The sequence below is a fragment of the Talpa occidentalis genome, unplaced genomic scaffold (assembly GCF_014898055.3).
Source record: "Talpa occidentalis isolate TD23 unplaced genomic scaffold, MPIMG_talOcc4v2.1 talOcc4.9, whole genome shotgun sequence".
Classification (NCBI taxonomy): Eukaryota; Metazoa; Chordata; class Mammalia; order Eulipotyphla; family Talpidae; genus Talpa; species Talpa occidentalis.
Window position 1 is genome coordinate 75,951,679 of NW_023605305.1, and position 12,860 is coordinate 75,964,538.

The window sequence follows — 12,860 nt, forward strand, 5'->3', positions numbered from 1 at the left end:
CCTACTACACTCTTCTCCAGCATTTTAGATGGCCTCTGTGTCCCCTGACTCCCACAACTCACCACAAGAGGTTCCTAGGAGGAGTTTGCGCCAACTTAATGACAGTCCTCAAAGAAGCTTTATATACACCTCCCACACCTTTTCTTGCTGACACTCAGAATAAACTTATGGGGGGCCTCCCTGGTGCAAGGGGTTAAGACACAACCTATGAAGCTATCCACAGCCACTGCAGCATGAGTTCAATCCCCGGCCAGGGAGCTACCCACACGGCACAGCAGACCTCTCCTGACTTGTCCGCTGCTCCCCTCAGCAGTGTATTTCAGTCAATCTGCCTGTTCTGTTCCCCACTCTGTCTCTGGTGACTCCTCTCACCCCGGCACCTCTGGCCTGTACCCCAGTTCTTTTTTTTTAAGATTTATTTATTTATTTATACAAGCACTGGGTACAGTCAGAGGCATGGGAGGGTGAGAGAATTCACCAGAGCCAGAGTGGAGAGTAGGAGAGTAGAATAGGCAGAGTGACTAAGTACACTGCTGAGGGGAACAGCGGGCGGCAGGAGAGGTCTGCGCGCCATGTGGGACTCTTGCCAGGCGGCTGGGGATCGAACGGTGCTGCAGAGGCTGCAGACAGCTTCTCAACCCAGGGCTCAACCGCTGCACCACTGGGGAGGCCCTGTACCCCAGTTCTTGTATGCATAAATAAATAAATCTTTTTTTAAAAAAAAATAAACTTATGGGATTGATACCAAACAGGTAAACTGAAGCTCACTTAGAGAAGTTATGTGACATTCAGGTCATCCACCCCACTGAACCTCTCCATGGGACTCCCTAAAGGATCTCAAGGATCTTAGGGGATCTCAAATATTCAGCATCTCTCTCCACACCTGGGAAACGAATGAGGAGGGAGAGGCCCCAAGCCCAATCCAAACAGCAGTGGGGGTGAGGGTGGAGAAGTTCAGCATCTGGGTCTGCATAGCCTCAGTGAGTCCCCTCACTGCACACCCACCGGCCCCTCCCTGACCTGCAATCCACAGGTAAACAGCGAATGCCAAAGCCTAGGTAGCTGGGGACAGGGGTGAGGGTATTATTGGAATGGCCTCCTGGTCATTGGCCTGCTGTATCCAGCACCCAGAAACCCCTTTCCATCCTTTGTGTCCCCAGCTCTCTGTGGACACCATAAGTGCTGATTATAGTAATAATATTATTATATTTATTATATTTACCTCCACCATGAGCCCCTTCAGGGCTAGGACAGAGGTGTCTCTCTTAGGTGCTGACCATAGACTCAGCTAACACTTGTATAGTTAAGTTGGATTTATATGAGCAGAAATGGCTTCCTCAATGATCCGCTCAGTCTCGTTACCCCGACTCTCCCCCATCTCACCTCCCCGTTTTTCTGCATGCTGCGAATCCCACCTCCCACGTTACCGTGCGCCACGCAGGAGGACTTTCACCCTCCAGAAGGCCTTCTGCAGGGAGATCTCTGTGCCCTGTGAGCGCTGCTTCCTGAACTGTAGGCGCCTGCAAGGGATGTTTTGAGGATTTTCAGATGATATAAGTAAAATGTCAGAACATGATTTGGCCATCAGGAAGACAACACAGTTGAGCTGGTTGTTTGCCATAATGGAGTTGTTTGCTGATAATGGAGTTGTGATAACCGCACAGGGGCCTCTTCTTTGCGCTCCCTCCTCCCGGTCTGTCAGCCACTAGGGGGCGCCCTCTGCCAAAATTCCCTACGCGGAGGCCAGGATGGAGCCATTTTCCCTGAGAACCGGAGGGCTCTTCAGCTGAAGGGATCCTGTAAACCCAGGTTCTACGGAAGAGCTGTAAGAAGGATGGAAGTGCGTAATCGGGAAAACTTTTCGCCTGATGTTTCGGTTTCCTGATGGAGACTAAGGCCCGGGTGTGGGATGGAGGGGTGCGTGTGTGCGTCCACATACACAAGCGCTCAGCTGTGTCCCCTCACGTCATGCATTTGTTCTTGTTTTCCAGTCATGTCTAACAGCACTGCCTCTCAGCAATACTGCCTTCCAGTATTTCAGGAGGGCGAAATTTGCTGTCTGTCCCATCTATGCTTTCAGCAGTCAGGTGAGATTTTCATCGTTGCTCCCATTTTATGGATTAGAAACTGAGTCTTAGAGAAATTCGGTAGCACCTCTCTCGCGCGGCTAAGTAAGAGCTGCAATGACCGCATAGGCTCGATTTTGTGCATAACGTACTTTTATGAGGAGTCACGCCCTTCCTCACAGCCGCTGTCACAGAAAACCACCACCACAGGATCTGATTTTCTAGACCTGGTTCCTTTGGTTCCACTCTGCATCCCCAGGGCAGCGGAGACAGAGGATGCCGCCCTTTCTCTGAACTTTAAAGGGTTAAGGCCTGGGTCCCGCCCCTTTTCCCGCCGGGCCGGCGGGAGTATGAATAGCCGCGGCTCCCACTCCCGACGCGCGTCGCTCCGGCTTCTCCCAGCCCCACCCCGCCATTGTCCCCTTCTTGCCTTTTCTCCCTCCTCCTCAAAGTTTCGAGAGCCGCTGGCTTCTCCCAGCACCCCTGCTTCTTTCCACCCTCGGTGGGTTTGACGAGCAGGATGGAGGGCTGCCTGGGGGAGGAATCTTTTCAGATGTGGGAGCTCAATCGGCGCCTGGAAGCCTACTTGGCCCGGGTCAAGGCGCTAGAGGAGCAGAATGAGCTGCTCAGCGCGGAGCTCGGTGGTCTCCGGGCGCAGTCCCGGGACTGCTCCTGGCGAACCCGCGCTGACAACGAGCTAGCAGCCCTGCGGGCCCTAGTTGACCAGCGCTGGCAGGAGAAGCACGCGGCCGAAGTGGCGCGCGACAACCTGGTGGAAGAGGTGGCGGGTGTGGCAGGCCGGTGCCAGCAGCAGCGGCTGGCTCGGGAGCGGATGGCTGAGGAGGTGGCCCGCAGCCGGCGCGCTGTCGAGGCCGAGAAATGCGCCCAGGTCTGGCTGAGCAACCAGGCGGCGGAACTGGAGCGCGAGCTAGAAGCCCTGCGCGCCGAGCACGAGGAGGAGCGCGCCGGCCTGAACGCGCAGGTTACCTGCGCTCCCCGCGGCCCCGCACCTCCCCGCGCGTGCCCCGCGCCGGCCCCAGAGGTGGAGGAGCTGGCGCGGCGGCTGGGCGAGGCGTGGCGCGGAGCGGTGCGCGGCTATCAGGAGCGCGTGGCGCACTTGGAGACGTCGCTGGGTCAGTCCTGCGAGCGTCTGGGTCAGGCTGTGCAGGGCGCTCGCGAGGGTCGCCTGGAATTGCAGCAGCTCCAGGTGGAGCGCGGTGGCCTCCAGGAGCGCAGGGCAGCGCTGGAGCAGAGGTTGGAGAGTCGATGGCAGGAGCGGCTGCAGGCCACTGAGAAGTTCCAGGTAAGGAGTCAGGGACAGGGCCAGTCAAGGCCTTTGACAGACCCTATTCACCTCAGAGGTCTTGGGAGAAACCGAGTAGAAAGTGGAGATGGCCATCAAGTCAGGAGCCACTTCCTAGAAAACCCATACCTGGTGCCACAGGCCCTAAACTTTCACAGCAACATCAAAAGTGGGGTGGGGATGATAGGGGTTCAGAGCTCTTTCAACATAGCCTCTCCCCTCCTCCCAGGGCAGACTGGTCCAAGACCTGTGCTGCAGCTTCCTTACTGGAAGCAGCCTCCTGCCCTTGTGGTTCCTGGCTACTCCCTAGGCTACCCTCTCAGAAGATGCCCTGGACCTCCCCCTCCAAGCTCCCTGACAGTAGAGGGTAAAGGGCCTTGGGTGAGCAGCCACCAGCCTTTCTGTGGTGTCATGGTTTCTCAGTTACCTCCCGGAGCACATTCCAAAGGCTTGGGACAGCTGCTCCCTCTCACACTCTGCAGATGTGACCAGCAGCTGAGAAAACAGCCGCCTGCCTCAGCTAGACAGAGGTCTCAACATGGCCACATCCCCTCTCCTCTCAGAGGAGGAAGATTCCAGAACATGTGGGAAGTGGAAGAGGTGGGGGGCCTGTGGTGAGGAGCAGGAGACAGCAATTGGGACCAGGGCTGTTTGGCTTCCAGTTCTTAGGGCTCCAGGCCTCTTGATTAATCATTTCTCCTTCTGCTTCCACTTGTTTCCCTTTCCTCTCTGTAAGCCATCTCCTCTTGTCCCTTCCCATCCCTTTCATGTGGGAGCTAAATTCTGAGCAGCATGTGCTACCATTTAATCAACACCCTCTGAGGAAGAGCTAGACTGTGGGAGGGGGCCAGAGGGATCAGTGTTCTCTTCTCAAGGTGTCAGAGGGGGTCCTCTGGGCAGGGATTGGGCCAGGGGAGGAAGGAGTCTGCTGTACAGGAGAGGCCCAGCTCTGTCAGGGAGCAGATGCTGCTGCCCTTCACCTCTGGTTTGTCTGCAGCTGACGGTGGAAGCCCTGGAACAGGAGAAACAGGGCCTGCAGAGCCAGATTGCCCAGATCCTGGAAGGTCGGCAGCAGCTGGCACACCTCAAGATGTCTCTTAGCCTGGAGGTGGCCACGTACAGGTACGGGTTGACACCCCCTCCTGGGCACACAGATGCACACATACATGCCTGGGGGACGCTCCTCAGGAGCATCCTGAAGGAGACGCCCCTGAAGGGGCCAGAGCCACCACTAGACCCCGCCGCCAGTAGGTTCTGTGACTTTAAGTGTTTCTCTTCCACACCAGGACATGTCCCTCCTGAGCTTACCTGCTCCCCAAGTGTTCAGGATTGAAAAGTATCCTGTGTCCCAGAAATCCCCCAAGGAGAGGTGATGTTTATGAGTGGCACACCTCAGTAGAGAGGGCTGGAATTGTGTGGGCACCTGCACCCAGACCCTTACCCCAAGGGGCTATAAAGCCCCAGCCCCTGTGTGGGTGCTCACACTGAGGGGGATTGAGCAGCCTCCAAAAGAACTGCAGGATGAGGCTCAGCACTGACTTGCCAGCCCACTGGGTCCAAGTCTCTGTGTCTGGAGGGTGGGAGATGGGCTGGGGGACGTCCAGGGTCCTTCCATCCTAAAGGCTATGGGCCCTGGCTCCTTTTGAGCCCTAACACCCTTGACACTGCCCAGCCCTCCCACTGACCCCAGTCCCTGCGCCTGAGCTGGAGGAGGCACTGCTTCTCAGGCTGCGGGATTTGGGCAAACCCACTCTCTTCTGGAAAACTGCCTGATTGACTGAGTTTCCAGTGATGAAGCCTAAGGAAGGGGCTTTGCCACTTTGAAGAGCTGTGTACTCCAAGCTCACAGGGCAGGGAATAGGCTCTGAGGATGGTGGCCCCACAATCCACAGGCAAACAAAGGTGGGGGCCATTTGTTTTGGTTCAAGAGGACCCAGAGAAGGGTCAGTAAGGCCCTGGGGAGGATAAGGAAGGGGGAGGCCCCACGGAGCACAGGGCTCAGGGTATGATACTGCCTTGGGGGCAGAGTGAGACCAGCAAATACTCAATGGATGTTCAGCCTAACTCACTTACTGGACCCTTAAGTGCCCCCCCCCCGTCACCCCCCCCCACACACCTTGGTGGATCTCCTCCTTAGTCTCTGTGAGGCACTGAGGCTGGGGAATGGACGCAAAGACCTCCATTGCCCTGAAATGTTTGGGATTCCAAGATGAGGGCCCTGACCTCCAAGCAAACCACTGAGGTGAGGGGCCTGGGTAGGCTTTTCTGCTTATTTTGGAGGCACCAGAAGGATTTGGAGAAAGGCAGTGGAATTCGCTTGCTTTTGTCCATGACCAGTGCTGGGGCCCCCGGGGGAGGAGGAGGAGGGGGCCTATTTCCTGGGAACAGCCTGAGAATTCCCACTTTGCCTGGAAGCCCCCTACTCAGACCCTCCAGATGGCAGGTGGACAAAGGCACCAATTAGCATGAGAATAGACCCCCCACAGGAAGGATGAGGTCATTGGCCTGGGGTGAGGAGGAGGAGACTGTCTCAGTGAAGTGTGGGTGTGTGCACATTGTGTCCACTGTGTGGGAATCCGCTCTGTGTCTGTGAGCCCAGCTGTGTGTCCCAAATACGTGTGACTCTGTGTGATCAGGCATGTGGAAGCTGTGTGTGTGCTGTGTTCTGTTGTGTGCACAGCAGTGTAATGTGGACTGCGTTTTGTGATAGTGGTGAAAATGAAGGGGAAACTGCAGTGCCGGGGATGTACCAGTGTGGCTGGGAGTCACCCTCCATCCCATGACTCCCCAAATCCCCAGAGCTTGCCTACAGACCTGTGGGGAGAAGACCGACCCAGTTTTTCCTCCCCTATCCCCAGGACCCTCCTAGAGGCTGAGAACTCCAGGCTGCAGACACCTGGCAGCAGTTCCAAGGCTTCCCTCGGCATCCAGGGTAAGAGGAGGCCAGGTTCCCCCAGCTTACCCTCTTTACTCCTCATGCCCCAGAGCTACTCCTTCCCTTGCCCGCCTGCCCCCCCCCCCCACCCCATCTCAGTTTAAGTCTTCACTCCATGGCCCCCAAGGAGTGAGCATACTCTAAGCACAGTCAGTGGGAAGCCAGAGCGGAACCCAGGGGCAGGCAGGTCAGAGGTACCCTCACCACCACCTAAGCCCCCATTCCTGCCAGCACATACTGACATCATTTCTTCCCCTCTGCCCTTCTAGACCCTAAAATGGAGCTGCATTTCCCTGGGACACCAGAGGGCCGGCGTCTTGGACCGTTGCTCTCTGTCCTGAGTCCTGCTGCCCTCTCCCCACCCTTGCCTGATACCCTTGAGACACCTATGCCGGCCTTTCTGAAGAGCCAGGGATTCCTCCAGGCCCGTATCCCCACCTTAGCCAGCACTCCCATCCCACCCACACCTCAGGCTCCCTGTCCTGCTACAGATGCAGAGACCAGAGCCCAGGATGCCCCCCTGTCCCTGCTGCAGCCACAAGCTGGGAGACAGCAGGCTCCAGAGGCCATGTGGGCAGAAGCTAAGGTGGCCACCCCTGCCAGCATTCTCCCAGAACCAGGGGATCCTGGGACCAATCAGCAAGAGGCCAGTACAGGCCAGTCCCCTGAGGATCATGCCTCCTTGGCCCCACCGCTCAGCCCAGACCACCCCAGTTTAGAGGCAAAACTCAGTGGGTCTGTAGTTTCCAGCAGATTCCAGGAGGAAGGTGAAGGGCAAATCTGCAAGCTGGCAGAGAATGACAAAGCTACAGAGATCAAAGCAGTAAGCAGCTTACAGCAGGAAACATGGCAAAAAGAGGGGGATCTTGTCACAAAGGAACTCCAGGACTCCCAGGGTTCTTTGGAAAAAGAAACTTCAAAGTCTCTGAAAGAGGAGATTCAAGATCCACTGATGTCTCTGGAAAAACAGAGCCAGGAAACACAGAGATCGGTAGAGGAGAATCAAGAATCTGTGAGCTTTTTGGAAGAAGAGAACTTAGAGACACTAAAAAGTCTAAATAAGGAGAATCTGGAGCTATTGAAGTCCTTAGAAGAAAAGGATATAGAAATAGCGAGACCTGTAGAAAAAGAGACTGTAGAACTACGTAAACCTATAGGGAAAGAGGACCCACAGCCATTGCAATCTCCAGAAAAAGAGAACCAACAATTAATGAGGTCTCTTGAGGGTAATGTAGAGATATGTTTATATCCAGAAAAGGAAAATAATAATTTGGTGAGCTCTCTGGAAGAAGACTTTGAGTCACTGAGTTCTAGAAAAGGAGCCCTAGAAAAAGATGATCAGAATGCCTTGAGACCTGAAGTAGAGAACCAGGATACATCAATACCTATAGCAAAAGAGAATCATGAGTCTCTGATGTCTCTAAAAGATGAGAATCAAGAGACCTTGAGACCTCCACAAAAAGAGAATCAGGAGCCACTGAGGTCTCTAGAAGAAGAGAAACAGGAAACATGGGGACTTCTTGAAGAAGAGACTCAGCAGCCACTGAGGTCTCTAGAAGAAGAGCAGATAACACAGAGACCAGAGCCACTGGAATCTCTTGAAAAATACCAGGAAATGTTTAGACCTCCTGAAAAAGAAAATCAAGAGCTAAGGTTCCCAAAAGAAGAGAGTGTAGAGGAGGTGAGATCTTTAGAAACAGAGAATCTAGAACCATTAAAGGCTGTAGAAGAATACCCAGAAATGTTGACATCTCTAGAAACTCAAGAGCCAGTGTGGTCTGGAGAAGGAATGAATGAAAGGAAAATTAAACCTCTAGAAAAGGAAACTCAAGAACCACTAAGGTCTGTAGAAGAGAACCAGGAGACATTGAGACCTCTAGAAAAGCAGGACCAAGACTCACTGAGATCTCTGGGAGAATGGAATCTAGAGAACTTGAGATCTCCAGAAGACCTAGACAAGGGAAGTCAAGAGTACCTGGGAGAGGAAGGGAAGCTGGAGATGGAAGAGAATCAAGAGTTGCTGAGGTCTATGGAGGAGGAGGGACAGGACCTGCCCCTTTCAGCAAGTAGACAGCGGTGGGAAAATGTGGTGGTGGGAGACCAAGAGCAAGATCAGGAAATACCCCCTGGGGAGGTTGGAGTGGATCATGAGGATGAGGCAGAGCTGGCCCTTAGGGAGTTGGATGGCTTTGCTGGGAAGGAGGCATTTCTAGAGCAGGGAGAGGAGCCAATGACCGCCACAGGAGAGGCCTGGAACACAGATGAGCATCCAGGGAACCAGGGGCCCAAAGACTGGGTCCCAGGCAAGGGTGCCAGTGAGGAGGAAGGTGCCAAAGGCTCCCAGGACCTTGAAGAGCAGGTGGGGGCCCTAGATCTCAGCGTTCCTCTGGGCATGTCAGAGGTGATGGGGCTGGTATTGGAAGATGAGGACAGGGATGCAGCCCTAGGGGGTGGCATGGATTCCCCACAGGTTACCTTGGGGTCAGAGACAGCAATGGGGGAATCTGCTGCTGTAGGTACAGAGCAGGGACAGGAGCAGGGAGCTGGAGGCCTGGAGGGCACAGACCAACTGGTCAGGGAGGAGGTGATGGAGCCACCCTTGGGCGAGGAAGGTTTAGAGGCAAAAAGCGAGGAGGATTTGAAAGGACCCAGAAAGGCCCTAGAGGAGGCAGTTGCTCTGGAGCCAGAAGTCTCTCCATTTTCCAGGGTCTGGGAGGAATTGGAACCTGAGTCCCCCTGGAGAGCAGAGGCAGTGTTCTCTGCTGAGACTTTCTGCCAGGAGGGCTGTGATGCCCCTCAACCAAGGCCCCTGGGGCCAGAGGAAACTGAGGCAGATGAACAACCAGGGACGCAGTCCACCAGCCCAAGGTGCGAGGAGCCCTGGTCACCTACCCCAATCCCTGAAGATGCCCTGGAGCTGCAGCCCCTGGCTGAGGGGAGCCAGGAGGCTAGTTGGGGACTGGGGGGCAGGGCTGAGGCTCTGGCAAAGGTGGAGGATGAGCAAGAGGAGCTAGGCTGTGGGGAAGGTCCTTGTCCCGAGGACCTTCAGGACAAGGTGGGGGAGAGCAGAGAGGAGAGTGAGGCTGAGGTTGATGAGCTAGGGGAGACTCTCCCGGACTCCACTCCCCTGGGGCTCTACCTCAGCTCCCCAACCTCCCTCAGATGGGGCCTGGCTGGAGTGCAGAGGCCCTCCCCTCAAGGGGAGGCTGGAAAAGAAGGCTGGGATCCTGCTGGCCTCACCTCAGGGGATCTTGGGGCCCTACATCCAGGGGAGGAAGAGAAGGAAGAGTTGGAAGAGGAGGAGAAAGCGGGAGAAGAGGAGAAGGGGGAGGATGAGGAGGGGGAGGACGAGGAGGAGGAGGAGGAGGAGGAGGAGGAGGAGGACGGGGCAGACGGGGAGAAGGGAGCTGAAGAGGCAGAAGGTGGCCGTGACTCTGATCTGTCAGAGGAATTTGAGGAACTGGCCACTGAGGCTACTCTCCTTCCGGGGGTCCCCAGGGAGGTGGTGGGCCCTCTGGGTCTGGCGCCCCAGCCCCCGCTGGAGCCTGCAGCTTGGGATGGGGATGGCGAGTCGGATGGGTTTGCTGATGAGGAGGAGAGTGCGGAGGAGGGAGAGGAAGAGGCTAGAAGGGAGCCAGGGGCTGGGTGGTGGGGTCCAGAGTCTTCTGTGGGAGACCATCTGCAGAGAGGGGCCCTTCCGCTGTCTGAGGCCGTGGAGGTCAGTGTCCCCGGGGATGAGGGCTTGAGGGGTGCGGTGGCCAATCTCCCTGTGACTGTCCTGGAATCAGAGTCCCAGGACAGCACTGACCCCTCCGGCTCAGGGGAGGAGTCGGGTGCTACCCCCTCAGAGGGGAAGGACCGAGCCCCTGGCCCCCTGGAGCCCCTCAGTGGGGTGGAGGACCTGGGCCTGGAGGGAGGGGATGCCCTCAGTGTCAATGGCCAGGGTCCCAGCTTGAAGGAGGAGTTGGAGCATGTGAATGGCGGGGTGGTGAATGGCCTAGAGCAGTCCGAGGGAGTAGGGCAGGGGAAGCTGGGGAGCCCTGAGTGCGACAGAGGGAGCCCCTTGGAAGAGGAGGAGGGAAGTGCCCTGAAGACCCCTTGGGCAGGGGCTCCTCTTCACCTGGGCCCGGGCCAGTTCCTGAGGTTCACCCAGCAGGAAGGAGATGGGGATTCCTGGTCCTCGGGGGAGGACTAGAGAAAGAGCTATCCCTGCACTAAGTATGTGTGGGTGTTCCAAGCCCCCTCCCTGCTCAGAGGCAGCACCTTTAATTTATGAGCTCTTGTCCTGTGGCTTCTGTGAGAAGCCTGGCTGGCCAAGGTGAAGTGTGGTGTAACCAAGGGGCCCATGCCAAGAATAGAGGTTCCAGGAGTGAAAGCCAGCCCCTTGGGTCCTGCAGAGGGGGGCGTCCTGCCCACACCATCCCACAGGCTTTATAGTACTGAATCTTTAGTACTAGGCCCCTCTTCCTTGCACTCCTTCCTTACCAACCTGTCCCATCAGCTAGAAAAGGCCTAGGTGTGTGGCTCCTCAGAGTGGAGGAGCTCAACAGCCTACCCCTCCTAGAGACACCTCTGTAGGGTGTCTGACTGGTGGCTTGAGAGGGTGGGGGTGGGGCATCTCTGTGTCCTGACCCCTACCAAGTTATGGCCTTGTCTGGCTCATCCCTACCTGAATAAAGTAATGCCTCTGCCGACGATGTCTGTACTCTTCCTTCCCCAGTCTGGGGGTCCTCAGGGCCAACACTGGAGTGGAAGAGACCGAGGGAGGAAGCCAGAGATTTGAATGTTGGCGAGGGGCTCCCTCTCCCACACAGCAGGGGATCCGAAAGGCCTGGGGTGGGGGGTTCAAGGTAGACAGACCCAGGCTGCAGACAGCTGTGCTGGGGACCCAGGGAGGGTGGGGTGCTGTTTGGTGGTGGTGGTGGGGGCCTAGTCCTGGTGACCTCACTGCTTGCAGAAGCCAGGCCTGTCATCACCCTCAGTGCTGATTATAGAGATTAGGCCTTGGGGCCACCCTCCATCCCTTGCTAGTCCTCCCCACTGGTCTTCAGTGACGCCAACATAATAAGTCCCCTTGCCCCCAAATATAAACAGTTGTCTGGCCTGTGATGTCAGCAGCTACTGGCGGAGTCAGAGCCGGGTGAGGGGAGAGGGAGGGCTATACTGCCTTGGTCTAGCTGTGTGGCCTCAGCTCAGCTTTCCTCTCTGAACCTGAGGCCCAGTCACAGTGGGAGAGACCTGTGGGCCTCCTGGGGCAGGGAGAGCAGGAGGGAGGCTAGGGGAAGCCAGGGCTGCAGCTTCCATTTTCAGTAGGACTTTCCCATGCACTGAAGCAGGAGACAGGGAAGCCAGCAAAGGAAAGCGAGGACCGGGTGCCGGAAGCAGGCAGTGCTAAGGGAAGCACTCTGGTACTGAAACTGCTGTGCTGATAACTCGGGCTAGACCGGAGCTTCTCCCAGCCAGCTGCAGCTTCTCCTCACATCCCTCCCCACAAATTCTCAGGGTCCCTGTGTAGGATAAGGAGGGTACAGAGGATCCTGCTTTAGGCAGGTCTGAAGGCCTTGAAGTCAGAATACCCGAATAGAATCCACTCCCCAGCTCCACTTGGCAGGGAAGGATCTGGCAACACCTCTAAACACCCAGGGTGGGGGTGGGGGGTGTCAGACAAATGTTTTACATTTGGAGACAATCTGAAGTCTGGGAATCTTCTTCTCCTCTGGCCCAAGGCCAGAGAAAATGGAGTCCCAGCCCCGCAGGCCCCCACTCATGTCCTCTGGCCAAGGACGAGTAGACAGGATCTTCCTGACAGAATCTGCTTCTCTGACCCCGCCTTTCTCCTCCATCCAAGAGTTTCTGTCTTGGATGCTCAGGCCCCCATTTCACAGATCCCCATCCTTGAGAGCCTGTCCTCAGCCCCCGATCCTGGCAGCCCAGCCTCCACACTTTCCTCCATGTGCCCACAGCTACCAAGGCCTGCCTCACCCCAGGCCCAGGGACCAAGCACACTGGCACCCAGACAGGCGAGGTCCACTCCCTGTCCTCTAGTGGGACAGAGGAGGTGCTTGATGTCCCCAGGCCCTCAGGCACCTCCGCTCAGGCGAGGGACCAAGGACAGAGGCGCAGCCACTCACAGTCCTTCCCTGGGCCCAGCTGCCCATGCTGTCCCAGCCTCGCCGGCCTGCAAACAATCCCAAACAGGGAGAAAAATGTCAAGCAGAGGGAGTGAAGGCTTTCCTTCAAGGGGATATGCGTGTTCTCTTCTGAAATGGCAGTCTGTCTACCTAGCAAGAGAAGTGAGGGTGGGCCAGAAACGGCCATTCCCAGGGCTGAAGGTAGGAGTGAAGGCCATTTTTCCACCACCATTTACTGAGCATCTACTACATGCTGGGCCCTGTGCAGGCCCTGGGAATCTGGGGCTCCTTGCTCAGGGAACTTTACTCTGGGCAGGGCTTGGTGGTGGCAGTGGGGATGGAGAGGAGTGGATATGTAAGGGAAGCAGACTCTCAGAACTTAGTGATCTGCCGTGGGGATGGAGGAGGGATAGGGCAGCAGATAT

General features: G+C 56.4%; 1 protein-coding gene across 1 annotated transcript; it reads left to right on the top strand.

Moving 5' to 3' along the window:
- Window positions 1-2,421: 2,421 nt before the first annotated feature.
- Window positions 2,422-11,012, top strand: NES (nestin). Its single transcript, XM_037499069.2, has 5 exons — window positions 2,422-3,369; window positions 4,367-4,491; window positions 6,228-6,301; window positions 6,574-9,560; window positions 9,666-11,012. The coding sequence occupies exons 1-5, from the start codon at window positions 2,587-2,589 to the stop codon at window positions 10,497-10,499; spliced, it is 4,803 nt and encodes a 1,600-aa protein (XP_037354966.1). The 5' UTR covers window positions 2,422-2,586; the 3' UTR covers window positions 10,500-11,012.
- Window positions 11,013-12,860: the final 1,848 nt, after the last annotated feature.

Bases quoted from the DNA above. Each gene is read 5' to 3' on its own strand.
- NES (XM_037499069.2), top strand. From the start codon at position 2,587: ATGGAGGGCTGCCTGGGGGAGGAATCTTTTCAGATGTGGGAGCTCAAT. The intron at 4,492-6,227 runs GTACGGGTTGAC...CCCTATCCCCAG, and splicing joins CTGGAGGTGGCCACGTACAG to GACCCTCCTAGAGGCTGAGA. The intron at 6,302-6,573 runs GTAAGAGGAGGC...CTGCCCTTCTAG, and splicing joins GGCTTCCCTCGGCATCCAGG to ACCCTAAAATGGAGCTGCAT.